The 16849-nt window shown below is 34.7% G+C and overlaps 1 protein-coding gene across 1 annotated transcript in view; it reads right to left on the reverse strand.

Moving 5' to 3' along the window:
- Pde7b (phosphodiesterase 7B) overlaps positions 1 to 15482 on the reverse strand; it is a 307847-nt gene extending 292365 nt beyond the window's left edge. The window contains exon 1 of the mRNA XM_026391845.2: positions 15171 to 15482. Within this exon, the coding sequence (XP_026247630.2) occupies positions 15171 to 15191 (21 nt within the window). The 5' untranslated portion in view covers positions 15192 to 15482. The remainder of the gene's footprint in view (positions 1 to 15170) is intronic.
- Positions 15483 to 16849: the final 1367 nt, after the last annotated feature.

Here is a 16849-nt window from a genome sequence, read left to right on the forward strand (position 1 = left end):
AATAAATACTTGTTTTAACAGCCAGAACAAACAGCTCATCCCCCTTTCCTCAGAATTTGAGGAAGAAACAATTACAAACTATACATAACTGTTATTTTTTACTTCTGTATTCCCAGATTGTAGTAACCCTTGGCTATTACTCTATAAAGTTAAAAATTCTTCTCAGTGAAAAAGTTTATCAGGTAACACATGAAAATTTACTTAGCCCTTTGGATGAAATATTAAGTCAATTTTCCTTAAGTTAACTGTAAGATATATATTATCAACTGAACATAGTAACACTTCATATATCTTACTTCATATTTTTTCAATTTAATATATTTTAGCATACATTTGGTGACATAGTTAAAAGTTATAAATATTCATTCTTTTGGATATGCCAATTTTCAATTTCTATTTTGAAAAGGAACAAAAAGACCACATATTGTATGAAACTATAAATATACATCGATTTATAAAAAGAATCCTGAAATTTATATCAAGTGCATTTGAAACTGTTTAATATTTCTCTTTACACACATATATTTTTAAGCTTTTTATAACTTGCTCATAAATAATTAATGATTGAATTCTAGGTTAAAGACTTAGCATAATTTGTACTTATTAATTATAATTCAATTTACCTATGCTCCAAAGGTAACCTAGCACTGGAAAAAACACAGAAAGTACTATGAAAACACAAACACCCTAGAAAAGGTAATGAACTGATAGAGTCTATACATAATACGAAACACCAAAGACCTGGTTTTATGTAACTAAATCAGAATTTGACTATAGCCTAACTAAGTTTACTCCATGGCTTATTTTATTTGCAACTATCTAATTTATAAATTCTATAGGACATGGATATGATACTGAAAATAATTTTATATGTTTATGATGTATATGGATTATAATTCAGAAACATTAAATTGACTTGTATGAAACTAAGTTATTAAATAATTTGGATAATGAAGAAAGTTACTAAGAGCACATTTAAGCTAATTTATATTAGCTACTGTATAAGACAACAATAACTTTCATACACAAAATTTATAAATCCAAAAATCAAGAACTAAGAAATATATTTTGGTAGCTATCCTTGATTAGAAATGTGAAGTACAGATGAAAAGCAGAGTCTATAATAACTATTTCTTTACCCAAGAGCTCTCTAGCATATCAGCAGTGTTAAAAATGATGTTTGTCAAAGTACTACTTGCAGATAACAATTATGAGATAGAATGGATTGTAATTTTTTTGTTTTAAAATTATTTAATAATGTTATAATAGCCATAGTGAAATACAAAAATTTAACTCATACTTCTTATTATTTACTTATTTCATGATTTTTATGGATATGACTTCCCACTTTTAAATTTATTTCAGACAGAAGAGAAAAGTTAAAAAATGAAACAACATTTGAAAATTTACTTCTGGTGTATAATGGGAACTTTTAATGTCATATATGTTTTCCCTAATACTTTCTTCTTGTACTTTCTTTCTTCATTTTTTAAGAAAACAATGAAAGGGAAAGAGAAGTAGGTGCATGTTTAGTAAGTGCCAGCTGCTGCCTTAAGTGCCTTTTTTCATTCAACATAAAATCAGGTTAAGACAGTTGGGATTGTTAGTGTTGCTGATAACTTCACAGAAACAAATATAAATTCTATCTGGAAAAATCTACATTGCACTCAACCTCAAGTTTCTTTCTGTCTAACTATCTATCTACCTACTTACCTACACACACACACACACACACACACTCTCTCATGCACACACACACACACACACACACACATACACACACACACACACATACTCTCACGCACACACACACACACATATACAAGGGTCAGTGTTCCATTAAAAATAATGTTATAATAGCCATAGTGAAATAAAAAAATTTAACTCAGGATAAATGTCAAGACAATTTGAACCAACCAGCAGACAATAGATATAGACACTAACGAGATCCAACTAAAACAGTTACAAAATTTTAAAATCTTAAAGAGAATATGTTCCACAATATGATAAACAAGATTGAGAATTTTGACAGAAACTACAAAGACAAAAAGCTTAGAAAATTGTGAACTGAATTAAGAAATCATTTAATGGGTTAAGTAACTGATTATATGTAGCTGAAGAAAGAATTAGGAAAATGAAATAGTCATCAAAAGAAGTATTCAAAATGAAGAACAAAGAGATCAAAGGCAAATAGTGGAGGTAGGTAAATCCAAAACTTGAACATACACATGATTGGGGTCCCATAAGAAAGGTAAGACAGAGCCAGATGCAGTGGCACACCTCAGCTACTTGGATAGCAGAAGCAGGAGGATCACAACTTTGAGGTCAGCCTGGGTAACTTAGCAAGACTCTATCTCAAAATACAAAATAAAAAAGGGGGGTTGGGGATATAGTTCAGTTGTAGAGTGCTTGCCTAGCACACATGAGGCTGTGGCTTCAGTCCACAATACAAGAAGAAGAAGAAGAAAGAGGAGGAAGAGAAGAAAGTAAGAGAAAATGAAACAGAATGAATATTAAAAGAGACAACTAATACGAATTTTCCAAAATTGTTAAAAGATATCAGGATACAATTTAAGGAACCATAAAGATTCCAAATTAGAATAAGTGCAAATAATCATATCTGAGCAATCATGGCAAACTTATAAGAAGTCAAAAATGAAAACAAATTATTACAAGCAGAGGAAAGAACAAATTACTTTTTAAAGATTATTATCTGATTTACCCTCAGAAACAATGAAAGTAATAAAGCAATGTAAAAATATCTTAAATTTTGTGTGTGGTGGTGGGGGGGGGGCGTCGAGGGACGGGGATTACCTATCTAGAATTTTAGTCCCAGGAAAAGCACGTTTGAGATATCAAGATTACATAAAATCATTTCAAACAAAGTCAAGAAACACAACTCAAGTTAAATCATTACTAAGGAAAATTCTATATGGGATCTCAGAGATAGAGGAAGGAATTAAAAATATATTATTATATAATCATAATAAAATTATTATTGCAAAACTAAATTATATAAAATTAAATACCTAGCGAGCATATAGTTCAGGATGAGTACAAAGGTAGTTATAGCATTTCAAGTTCTTACACTTCCCACAAAGGGATAAAAATACTAATTTGCATCACACTTTGATTAGGTTATAGATGCATTCTGTGCTTCAGTGCTAATCAGTAGAGTGGTATAAATGACTATAAAAATAACAAGCTAATGGGAAGAGGACAATGCAATGACAAAAATTCTTAATCCCAAGAAATTAAAGCAAGGAGGGAAAAAAAAGTAGAGCAGGAAGAACAAATAGACTGAACTCAGGTGAACTAAATCACTAATTACATTAAATAGAAAAGTTCTAAATACTCCAATAAAAGATAATAAGATTGAATGATAAAACAAAACTTACTTATCTCCTTGTAAAGGGACTCATCTAAAACAGAAACATATAGAAAATAAAAAAGTAAAAGAATGGAAAAGGGTAAACCATGTCAACACATGGAAAGTTTCTTTTATGGATTTTTACTGTCAAAGTAAAAGTGAATACAAAATAATTTAAGGGATATTTTATCATGATAAAATTTCTATGCACCAGGAAATTACAAAAATTCTACATTTATATTGGCAAGGAATGTCTATAATGGCCACAAATCCAGCTAGAAGATATTGTTGGGAGAATTTAACACGGATTTTAATTAATGGATAGGTATACTATGTTCATAAATTGAAAACTCAGGAAAGAACTGGCTTCCCTAATTGTTCTATATCTCAACAGTGCTTTGGATTTTTTAGGGGGGAATCTTAAGTTATTCCTCAAATGTATGTGGAAATGTAGAGAACAGAAATTGATCAAAATAATCCTGAAGAAGAATGGGAAATTTTACCAATGAAAGAAAATATTTGTGACACAAATAATAATAAAAGTTGTATAAAGTAATAAAGAATTCCTGTAAACTAATATACAAAATGACTCCATCTGATTCTTGACAACAAAGATGTTTACATGGCTAATATATATGAAAATGTACTTAAACTTATTTATCTCATTAATAATTAGGAAAATGCATATTAAAAAAGCCTCCACAACACATCTTCCAGAAATACTAATGTATAGAATTTGAAGAAGTAGAGCAACCAAAATACACTATTGGTGAGAGTGTAAATTTTTTTAATAACTTTGAGAAATTTTGAATTTTCTACTAACATTGAACATGAACATTCCCTGTGGCCCAGCAACTTTATTCCTAGGTATATGCTCAACAGAAATACACAGGCACAGGCACCCAAAGACGGGAAAACAAATACCTGAGCCTGCATTATTTATTATTAAAAACTGAACCTGAACAGAATTTTAATGTTTTCCACAACAGAATGGACAAATAGATGTTGTACATTCAGATAATTAAACATCATGCAACAATGAAAACAAAAAAAAATACAATTATATGCATCAACCAACTGAGTCAACATGATATAATGTTGAATGAAAGAATAGAGGAAATGTGATGGGATTTCTGAGGTGCTGCTGATGTAAAAAATATTTATGTATATAAATATATATATTTCTTGACTTGGCTCAGTTACAAAGAGATTCACTTACAACAAGTGAATAATACTGTGAGTTTATATGTTTGGTAATTTTCAGTTATATGTGCTATTGTTTAATACAAAAGGTAAAAATTTGAAAAGAAAAAACTTGTCTTAGTCTGTGTTCTATTTTTATAACAGAGTACCTGAGACCTGTTAATTTATAAAGAAAAGAAATGTATTCTTCCAGTTCTGGAGGCATGGAAACTCCAAACCGTGGTTCCAGTATCTAGATGGATGCTTCACAGCATGGCAGAAGGTAAAAGGGAGAAAGCAAGCCAGCATTGGAGGACCAGGTGAGAGCAGGTTCCCTTCATAGCAACCCACTCTCGGGATGACTAACCCACCCCACATGTTAATGACACTAATCCATTATGAGAGTTCTGCCCACCATGAATGAAACACCTCCTCCAGGTTCCACCTCCCAGTATGGCTACACTGGGAATCAAACTCCCAGCACAGGAATTCTTGAGGAAAAATATTCTGTAGCCATGTTTCTGTAATCTATGTTTCTTAAATGTTTAGCACAGTCATCAACAGTATTTGCAAAATAATTATAACCCCATGAAATATTTTTCAAAACTTGTAAAACAATAGTACTAGCTAATATGCTCACATGCTTACTTTCTTCCATACTCTCTTCTAAGCACTTTAAAAGTAAAATGCATTTCATCTCCTCAACAATCTTATGAGGACAATACTATAAACACCTTCATTTCATAAATAAGAAGAGTAAGGTCTGGAGAGATTAAGTAACTTGAATGTGGTCACAGAGCTAAAAAGCAAACCAAGTGGAAGGTTATCAAGTTGTGCATTGCTTACTGTTATGCTCTTCTGCATCTCAGAGCAGAACTTTTTTTTTTAAGAGAGAGAGAGAGAGAAAGAGAATTTTTTAATATTTAGTTTTCAGTTTTTGGTGGACACAACATCTTTATTTTTTATTTTATGTGGTGCTGAGGATCGAACCCAGCGCCCCGTGCATGCCAGGCGAACGCATTACCGCTTGAGCCACATCCCCAGTCCAAAGAGCAGAACTTTTGAAGTCTAAAGTGTCAAATTTGTCCCTTATGAATGCATTTAAAATGAAGTAATGTTGTTCCTTTATATATTTGAACCTGCTGTATATAAATAATGCTTTAAAATTTTTGAAACAGATGTTTTTATTCTTTGTAGAAATATTTTAAAAAATGTTTCCTACCTCATACTTAGAATGATTAAAGATGGGTTTTAAATATATAAAAAGGAGAGCAACTAAGAACAGAATAGAGAGGAAGAGCATGAGAAGAAGATCACCATAAACAGGGTCGAGAGGGCGGAGAGAAAGAGAGAGAGAAGGGAAATTGCATGGTAAAGGAAGGAGACCCTCATTGTTATACAAAATTGCATATAAGAGGAAGTGAGGGGAAAGGGGAAAAAAACAAGAGAGAGAAATGAATTACAGTAGATGGGGTAGAGAGAGAAGATGGGAGGAGAGGGGAGAGGAGGGGGAGGGGGGATAGTAGAGGATAGGAAGGGCAGGAGAATACAATAGACACTAGTATGGCAGTATGTAAAAAAGTGGATGTGGAACTGATGTGAATCTGCAATATGTATACGGGGTAAAAATGGGAGTTCATAATCTGCTTGAATCAAATGTATGAAATATGATATGTCAAGAGCTTTGTAATGTTTTGAACAACTAATAATAAAAAAAAGAATCAAAAAAAACTTTCTAGGAAAAAAATAAATAAATATATAAAAACAATTAAACATTATCACCAAAAAGCTGAGATTGAACCCCAATTCTATTAGCTGTGATTTTTCTGTGCCTCAATTTTCTTCCCTTTTAAATGGACTTAATTAATCCTACCTGACAGCAATGATATGAGAACTAAGTGATGTGGCATTTGTGTTGTGAATGGAGAAGTATCTAATTATGTATGAAAGCCAGAAATGATAGAACCTAATGATATTTTGTTTTAAATTTTACACTTTGGAGTTTTGAAAGCCAAAGATGTTAAATAACTTGCCACAAGTAACAATCTTAGCATCCTGAACTTGAACCCCGGGCTTTAGGTTACAAGTTCAGTGCTACTTGAAAAGCAGTTTGGTCCTCATTTATTTCTTCTTTTCCTTATCTCCTTCTACACAAAATACACAAGCTGAATTTTTAAAAATTACATATTGTTGCCATTTAATTCAATAAATATATTTATTTGACTTTTAAAGATTTACATTAGAGGGAACAATATACCTTGGTACACTGTTCTCCAACTCACTATTTTGTTTGTTTGTTTTGACTTAAATATTACACATAAAACTTTTATACTCATTTTATCTTTAAGTTTGAGAAGGGCCTTGTTCTCAATCTCTTGCTCATGCACCCATGCATGGGCACTTGGGGACCATGTATTCAGTAAAAAAGAAAACAGTCCTTATCAAGTATTTTTTTATAAGTCATTGAAATATTTTTTCTTATAATGACTCTTTAGTGATTAAAAGAGATCTAAACAGAAAAATTAGACTGTTAATTATGGCTATCCAAAGCTGCTATCACATACATTCCTGTTTAATGTTTATCCCCTTTGCTTTATTTTAACCTAAAAGATTATTCTTGGTTCCCATGCAATAATAAAGGTCTAGAGAAACAGGAAATAAAAATTACTATGTATTTTAAATGACTAAAACATATTTTCCAAATCATACTAAAAACTAAATTGAAACTGGGTTTTCATTTAATTGAAAAGCAAGAAAACTAGTCTTAAGGACATGGAATTATACTATATTTCTATCACATAGAAAACAACTTTGTTTTTTTTTTTTTTTTTTAGATTTAATGACCTTTTTCTAAATTGAGGCATTCTTTAGACCTCCATATTACTGTGGCATCTCCTTTCACAAGAATGCTTTCTACACTTTTGTGAATGACTGAGTCCTTTCATCTGGCTGAACACAGCTGGCAAGTGGCATAATGAGAAAGGGAAATGAAGGCCTTTTTTTTTAACTCCTGGAAAACCCAGAAATATATAAATTATATTCAAACTAAAGCAGCATGAGTTGCTTGGGTAACTGCACAACCTGGACACTTAATGTATTTTTTATTTTTTATTTTTATTTTTTTATTTTTTTTTTATTGGTCGTTCATAACATTACATAGTTCTTAATACATCATATTACATGGTTTGATTCAAGTGGATTATGAACTCCCACTTTTACCCCGTATACAAATTGCTGTATCACATCAGTTACCCTTCCATTGATTGACATATTGCCTTTCTAGTGTCTGATGTATTCTGCTGTCCGTCCTATTGCTGGACACTTAATGTAAATAGTGTTTTCTGTTTTATGAAGAACTGATATTATAGTATAATTTTATTTAAAAAGTCTCTCTATGGTGTGTGGTTTCTCTAAACAGTATTTGGGAAAAATATGTTTTTCATATTTAATTAATTTGAAAATGTTCAAATACTGATCAAGTCTGAAACAGAAAATTTAGTGAAAATGTCCAAACCTGTAAAATATGTGTATTCAGTTTACGGAGGAAGATCTTAAACAGTTGGGCATGCAATAGGACAAGAAGTTTTCTTAGACTTCTTTCCAAACTGGGAGGAACTTAAGAGTCTAAGTCCCTCAGTTCTGGAGGAAAGTGGTGCCAGAGGACTGACTGGCCCAGTCACTCAAGCTGGGGCAATGGGCTCTCTGTCTTCTCCTGTGCAGAACTCCTGCTTCTAGGACATTCTCCTTCCTAACAATATCAAAGGCACATGGGAACAATTCAGATTCTTCAAGGAAGATGCTAACAAAGGAATCTAAAAGGAAAATAGGACTCTCCCTTTAATCCTCTTTTATTTCAACTTAAAATATCACACAATAACAAATAAATTATTTCTACTGTAAATGCAATAAATTTATTATGGGAAAAGTTGAACAATTCTGAATATATATATATATATATACATATTTATTTATTTATTTATATACATATATATATATATGTGTATATATATATATATATATACAGGATAGGAACAAGACTTAATTTATATATATATATATATATATATATATATATAAATTAAGTCTTGTTCCTATCCTGTACTCCAACGGTATTCACTATAATATTTTAATTTGAATTTGGAAATTTTCTATAGTGTATATGAATATGCATATGTATTTATATAAATGTTAATGTAGATATTTTTCCACTTACTGCTTCTGAAAAATCATTCTGGATTGTTTGCACATACCACATTAAAAAAATAGCTATATGGCATTATATTGCATTGATTTAAAACAATGTATTCAACAATTTACCTATTTTAACATCACATAGCTTCTGATATTTAATATTACAAAAAATATAATAATAGATAATTATGTATGTTTTCAACTAAGATTTGCTATGGTCAAAAAGGATTTAAAGCATTGCCCATCTGGTACCTTCAGATACCAAGTTTTTATTAACTCAGACAAATGGTACATTCCCCACATCTACACTGGACCTGTGAAAGCACACTGCTCACACCAGTTTGGGGCCCAGATGTGCCCCCCCCATACCATACCAGGAGAAAAGAAGAAAATTCTTAGAGTTCAAGACTCTTAAAAATAGTCTTCAATATATTTAAGTCATGTATAAAACCCATTTTTGAACAGAAGACTTTTTGTGTATATCTGAAGCAGTAGGCAGATAATGATTTTCATCTTGTAGAAAGGATATTTTATAAGTTTCTTGTTTATATATTAATTATGACAAGAGAACACAGAAGATTTTAATAAGAAAAAAATCTTAGGAGGAATTTAAATTAAACTTCAGGCTAATTCACAAATCACTACAGAGGAAAAATAAAACCCTTGATATTTTACGCAAAAAAAAAAAACATCAAAACCTCATTATCAATCTTTGTCTATTTCAATCTTCACCCTACAGATGAGGGAGGAGGAAGAGGAGAAGAAAGAGGAGGAAGAGGGGGAGGAGAAGAAGGTGAAAGAAGAGGTAAGGAGGCAAAGAGGGAGTGAGGGAGGAAAGAAGAAAGAAAAGAAGGGAAAGGGAGAGGGAGGGAGGGAGGGAGGGAGGGAAAGCAGGAAGGAACTTTAAATGACAAGAATGTGGCATGGCATACTGGCTTCAGCTATTATTTTCATACTTCTTGACTATGCAAATCAGTGTAGACAGTATTCATGATAGGATTTATATTTTAAAAAATATTGAGGTACTCAAAAATAATATTAAGAATTCATATTGCTGAATAGATTTTTTGGTGAGTTGGGTCACATTGTTAGGGTTATCCAAAATAATAAAACTTGCTCCCTATCAGCCAGGATGAGCTGTTAACCCACACTCAGAAGAGATGTCAGACAGAAGTCTCTGAGCCACATAGGATATACCACTGTCTGGGTTAGGGTAACCAAACTGTTACCACTGTTTACCACTAGAAGAGGCAGCAATCCTGCCCCCAAGGGGTCAAGGTCTCAGAATAGATATTTAATGGACAATTAGTTCACCAATTTTTTTCTTTTCCCCTGGCAAAACTTTAGCTTTCCTATTTTTTAAGAACACCATTACAAATATGATTTCAAAAGAATAACCATGCCTTCGACTGATCATAATAATGATTGTCACTTAGTTATTAACATTTCCAGTTATTCTCTAAAGAAATTAGAATTGGAGTTGAAGAGATACTAAATGAAGTCATATAGAAAATCTAGGGCATGATTGACATTTAGGAAAAAGATGTTTGTCTCATAACATTGAAGCTCCCAGCTTCAGTGAACACAAAACACATCTATGTGTCTCGAGAAGGGCTATAACCATGGAGAAGCATCAACCTCACAGGAGAGAAATAAGGCAGAGAGGTTATCTCCCCAGGGTCCTGCTGGGGAGAAATTCCAACCCAGGGCCTTGTTTTGTTTATGTTTTTCTTTGGCAATGGGACTATCTTGGAAGCAAATTATGTAAATTTAGATAACTGAGTTATGGCATACTATAAAAAGAAGTGGTATAAATAAGGGATGAAAGGTGGAAGAATAAAAACAAATGCAGGATTAAGGATTCAATATTAATCTTCTTAGAATGTGGAAAGGCAGAGGCATCTGACAGTCCTGTTTTAGACAAGTAATCTCTGGAAATTCTGAGCCACTACTAGACACTTCCAGACACTGGACTGCACCAGTGTTCAAGCCCATCTCTTCTGTGAACCTTCCTTTTTTACATCAAATGCCTGCGGGGATCCTGGCTGCTCTTTCTCAAAGGACTCCTGCTTCCAATAACTCCTAGGGAATCTAAGTTCAAGGGATGGTGAAAGTAGTCTCAATACATGGATTCATGATATCTCAGATAGGTATAGTAGCTTAATCAGCCCTGGTAAAACTTTGGCTGTCTTTAACATCCTATTTTTTAAGAACACCATTACAAACATGAGCTCAAAAGAGTAACAATGTCTTCAACTGACCATAATAAAAAATCATCATAGTAAAAATAAATATCTAGATGGATATAAAATTTCATTTATTGTACTCCATCTTGCCTTTCCTGTGGTTTTTCTTCATCATAATCTTCCTCCCTATTACAGTTTAGATATGAGGTGTTCCCCAAACGCTCATGGGTAAGACAATGCAAGAATTTTTCAGAGGTGAAACGGATGGGTTTTGGGAGCCTTAACCTAATCAGTGGACTAATCTGCTGATATGGATTAACTGGGTAGTAACTGTAGGCAGGTGGGATATGGCTGGAGGATGTAGATCCCTGGGGATGTACCTGTGGAGTTTATATCTGTCCTTTGTGAGCAGAGATCCCTCTATTTCTTGGTTGTCACTTCCTGAGCTGTTTCTTTCACCATATCCTTCCTCCATGATATTCTGCCTCATCTTGGACTCAGAATCAATGGGAATTGGCCAATCATGAACTGAACCTCTGAAACCATGAGCCCCAAGAAAGTTTTCCTCCTCTGCATTGTTTTTGTCAGGCCTTTTGATCAAAGTAACAAAACACTGACAAAACACTCCCAAACTTCTTTAATTCCTTTATTGCTCTGCATGGTCTTCACTCATTTGTTTCTGAAGGGGTGGATCATTATTTGCCTATCTTTATATTCACTTCACCTCTACAGACGTGGCTCTTGACATGCTGAAAGCATGCAGCAATGTTGTATGAGTTAAAGTTTGACACTTACATTTGCATTACAAATAACTGGTTGTTCCCAAGTCTACTCTGATCCTTAAATTTGACAGTTGTCTTTAATATAATGAAGCCCTTTTAGTCATGCTTGGGATTAGTTTACCACTTAATAAATCCCTTCCAACACTACGTTCTGTGAGTCAACAAGCAGTTTCCCCTGTGTTTCAAGCCTGGCTAACAACAAATTAGACTGTGGAAGAATAACTACTAGGCAGAGGTGTTGCTCAGGTTGTACATTTTGAGGAAATATAAATAACGTAAAAAGAAACCTCTGAATAAGTATACTACAAAAACTTGACCTAAAGGAATGTTAGAAATAACCCAATATAACCGGTTTCTTTTACAAATGAGGAAACTGAAGCAAAGAATAAGTAGGTAGTTTAGATCACCCAGTTAGTTGGAGCCTGAATGAGGATGTTCACTTTATTGTCTATCTCTGTCCACTTCCCTGTCTGTTCACTTCATGTGATCATTCTCTAAGTACAAATTATACATATAGATACCTAGGTGATTTGGGGGAAGAAGAAAAGTATAAATGCCTTGATTATACACTAGAACTGAGACACATTTCCCTTTCTCTGTTCAAGTTTCTAACAGTGCCTGACACATAGTAAAGACTCATTCAGTTTGGGTTTCTGCATCTTCTTTTCCTCAAATCTGCATATTAACCACATTAATGAATCAAAGCCTGGATATCAATAGAGACACTAAGGATGCTTGTAGAACCAATGGTACCAACCCCAAGGTGCCTCTTGTATGGATGAGGGATGAGGCCCCTGAGTGTATTCTTAGAAGAAGTGGGGATGTCACCATGGGGAGGTACTAATAGGGATGCTCTCACCTCTGTGTGAGTGACCCCTAAATTTCCAAATGCTAAATCCCTTCTTCCTTAGCCATATGTGACTGTCAGAGGAGACTCCTATTTGTCCATAGACTTTTGAGGGGGGGCACAATCTTTAAGATGGTAATTTTTATCTTTGGATAAAATTTTCTGCACATAGAAGTTTCTTTTATAAATCATATCCCTCAGCAATGTGAGGTGAGCCACTTATAATACCTGTTAACTTCTATACCTGGTTGTTCCCAAGTCCGTTCTGATCCTTAAATTTGACAGTTGTCTTTAATATAATGAAGCCCTTTTAGTCATGCTTGGGATTAGTTTACCACTTAATAAATCCCTTCCAACACTACGTTCTGTGAGTCAACAAGCAGTTTCCCCTGTGTTTCAAGCCTGGCTAACAACAAATTAGACTGTGGAAGAATAACTACTAGGCAGAGGTGTTGCTCAGGTTGTACATTTTGAGGAAACTTGGTCATTTTACTTTTGCATTTAAGATGTCCCTTTGCTGAAAATAGCGCTCGCCAATGTTTGGAATGCCCTCCTGTGTATCGTTGACAGTTGATTTCCAGATGATATTTTAGTCTGGACTAACACTGAAAACATTTTCCAAAGATAGTTTAAAATGCCATGTTTGAAATTTATTTAAATAATTTGCAATATATGCTGGGTAGTAAATTGACAGCAAACATTTTAACTAGGTTTATGTCAAGCACCAACAGTGGCTTTATGCTGAACACTGGGCTGGGCATTAAAAGGTGTACTGATATAATTGTTTTCCTTAAGCTCAGGTCTTCTCCTAACACATTTTGGATTTTTCCACCCTTGTCCTAAGTAACTTGATTCAAAAGAGTTTCTCCAAGCTAATTTGCTGAAATGGAGTCAACACTAATTTTGTCACACGTCATTCAACTGAGTGAGTGCACTCTGAAATCAGACAGCTTAGTGCCAGGTAAAAATTCTTATAAATGAGATACCAATTTTAGAGTAGCAACTAGTTAACTTTGGGCTTCTACTTGAGACACAAAGCGACTTCGTTTTATTAGAAAAAAAAATGTCAATCAAGATGTAACTACTGACACCCGTCTTTGTTTCACCAGCCAGAAATAAAAGATAAAGCAGAGGAAATGGAGGAGCTGCAGTTAGGCATTTGCAACACACAAAGTCCTTGTTTTCCCACTAGGCGCTGCAGAAAAGCAATTGTCCATTCACAGCACATCCTCTGCATTTCAGAGCTAATATTTTTGCAGTCCTTAACTTGGTACATTACAGTTTTATGCTGTTAATTTTGTTAACCCCTCAGAATGCACTGTATGTTTGATGCCTTGCTTAACAGTACTGCTAACATGACCCAGTTTTACAAATTTCTGGTTCTCAATGTTGAGAATAGAAACTTTAAGAAAACTTGTAAGAAAATTTGGAACAAGGTAATGGTTTCAAATAATCCTGTCTAGCTATTGCCTAACTTTGAGAGGGGCAATAAGGAAATCCATGTTAACGCTATATTACCTGAATTACTTTTACAAAAATTGTCTGTGTGCATAAGATTGATTTTTAGCAGGGGTCCCCTCCAACACATAATAATGTACCATTGAAAACAACTTTAGCCCTTGTTTAGTTGCCTTTCCTGCAGCATTTAATGTGCTTACTGTATATGAATGCACATGCATGTATATACGTGTATATACTTGTCTGCCTCCTGGTGCAAAGAGCTTTACTCTATCATTGCAGTGGTCGCTTTGGCCAGAGCACATGAAGAACAGAATTTTTAGTTGATTAATTAGTCCCTAGGCTCAGTCACTTAAGTTCCTAATTAAATATCTGACTCTGCTTTCAGCAGTTGTAGGAAAAGATAATTAGCAAAATTTGCAGTGATGATAAAGTTTTATTTTCCTTTATAAATAATAAGATGTAAATCACTAGTCATATAACTCAGTGCCTACTACATTTCTCCCACTGACTTCTAAATTCAGAATATTCTTTATAAAATGCAACAAGGTGATAAAGTAAATTTTTCCTCATGAATTCATTTTTAAGACACCTTCTATCGATTTTTCTACCTTCAATTTTGCTACCAGCTGCTTCTCTTTTCCTGTTAATTTCTTCATCTTGAAATGTGCTATCAACCAGCATGACAAACTCAAGAAAAAACTGATTTTCTTTCCTGTTTCTGTAACAGCTCACCGAACCCTTTCCCAACATTTTCCTACCATGTCCCACTGAAAATTGAAAAGAAAAACAAAATCTAACTGTAAGATTTATGTTGGAGTAGAAATATTTCATTTACTAAAAAAGAAAAAAAAATAATAAATCCCTTCCCAGTGGAGGCTCAAAGTGCAATGGAAATGCCGGAGTCTCATTACACTGATTGGAAAGAAATCCTGTTGCTCTCAAACTGTTAACTCAGGGTAGGTGATAATGTTTAGTCAGTTTGCCTAGAGAAAAGAAGGAAATTCAAAAGCTGGTTGCTGTAGGAACAATCACAGACAAAATATATATACATATATATGTACAGGTTCCTTTTAAATAAAAATCCTGCCATCTCTCTGTGCCTCTATTCTCTCAAGAAAAATGAGATTGCCGCTTAAATTTGTTGTACATACCTCAACCATTAAACAAGACATTTAACCATAGTGGCAGTTCTGTGACCTTTGAATGCCGTGAAATCTCTGAGCGGTGCCGCTTGTTCATGAAGACTTGTGCTGCAGAATCCAGCAACTTCATCCAGGATTAGGAATATAATTAAGTGAAAGAAAAAAGAAAAAAAAAAAACACACAAAGCAAACAGAGACCGAGAGAAGGAAGGTAGGTAGAAAGAGAGACTCTGGGTGAGGACACCACTTTTCTCCCAGTCAAGTGCTGCAGTGCCCAGACCGACCGACTGGCCGGGTGAGCAGGCAGCCGGCCTGTGAGGCTGGGAGGTGCTGTCAGTTGCCACAGGCAAGGAAAAGCAGAGACCAATCGGCTTCGAGGCTGGCAGCTTACTGGAGTGGAGCCTTTTCTGTTTATGTTTCCTCATTTCAAGAGTGACGTCAAAGGGTTTAGTTTTTCCTCTGCATGTGCTATTAATTTTAAAGTACTGTACTATGGGAAGAATGTGTGTGTGTGCCTGTGATTAGCCGGGGTGCCCCGCTCTCAGGAGAACCCAAGAAACATTTTCTATAATCAGGAAGAAATTTAAAAAATTTAAAAATACCTTGTGGTTAGGTGTATAAAAAAAAAATGAAACAAAGAACCCCGAGCTAAATAAAATAGCAAGCTTTATATTTTTTCCATGTGTGAGCGTGCATGCATATGCCCACTTCCCAGCTGTTGCTTACTTTTGAACTAATTCATTTCTACCCTAACCTAAAAAATGAGCTGCTAATTAATCCTGATAGCCATGGATGTAGAATTGTGCCAATGAGCTTGTGGACCATATTATGTGCAGAGAAAAGTTGGACTTGTGTAGCAATTGCTTCTGCTGGTCCCTGCTTCTCCCTCCTTCCTGCATCTTCTGGGGTGAAGCCTCAAGATTCTTCATGTTAGGAATCTCCCTCCTGCAATCCCCTTAGGAATCATTCAAGAAGCAGGGCATGGTGAGGCAACACAGGCCTGCCTGGGGTATCCGCACGTCAGCTCCCAAAGTGTGTGAAGGTACAGTTATTTAGGGATACTTCCTCTACCAGGGGCCCCAGCTTATCCCTGTGTTTTTCTTCCCACTCTGGAAAATCTCTGTGGTAGCCATCTGTTGCTACTGCCACCCCCAGATCCTCCCCTGTCCCCACCCCCTACACCCTGAATCCTACTAACACAAGCACTTTTTCTTCTGGAAACTTCCCCCTCTATCTGTGGATTACACAGCCTTTCCCACCAGCCTCACCCCAAGAGCAGAACTATGAGGGGGGCCTGTGACCCTTGCTGTGCAATCAGATGCCTCCATGGCTCTAGACACAGAAAATGTTTTAAGGGTAGGCAGAATATTCAGGAAGTCCAGAGTCCTTTTTCAGATACTCACATTGACTCTTTGAGAAAGAAGGTATTTGTAACTCAGATCCTAGGTGTTAGGGTTAAGCAACCCTGTGGTTTTGGGGGGTTCCTCACTGATGTTGAAGATACAGTAGTAAACGTAACATTTTCTCCCTTGGAGTTTGCGTTTTGAGAAGTGGGAAGACAGTCAATAAAAGTAGGTAAATATATAATGTCAGGTGGTAATAAGGGGTTTTCAAATAAAGTAAGGTAAGGGCCAGAAAATGTGTGTGTGTGCGCACACACACGTATGTGCATGTGGTGTGTGTGTGTG

This window comes from Urocitellus parryii, chromosome 8 (genome assembly GCF_045843805.1).
Source record: "Urocitellus parryii isolate mUroPar1 chromosome 8, mUroPar1.hap1, whole genome shotgun sequence".
Taxonomy (NCBI): Eukaryota; Metazoa; Chordata; class Mammalia; order Rodentia; family Sciuridae; genus Urocitellus; species Urocitellus parryii.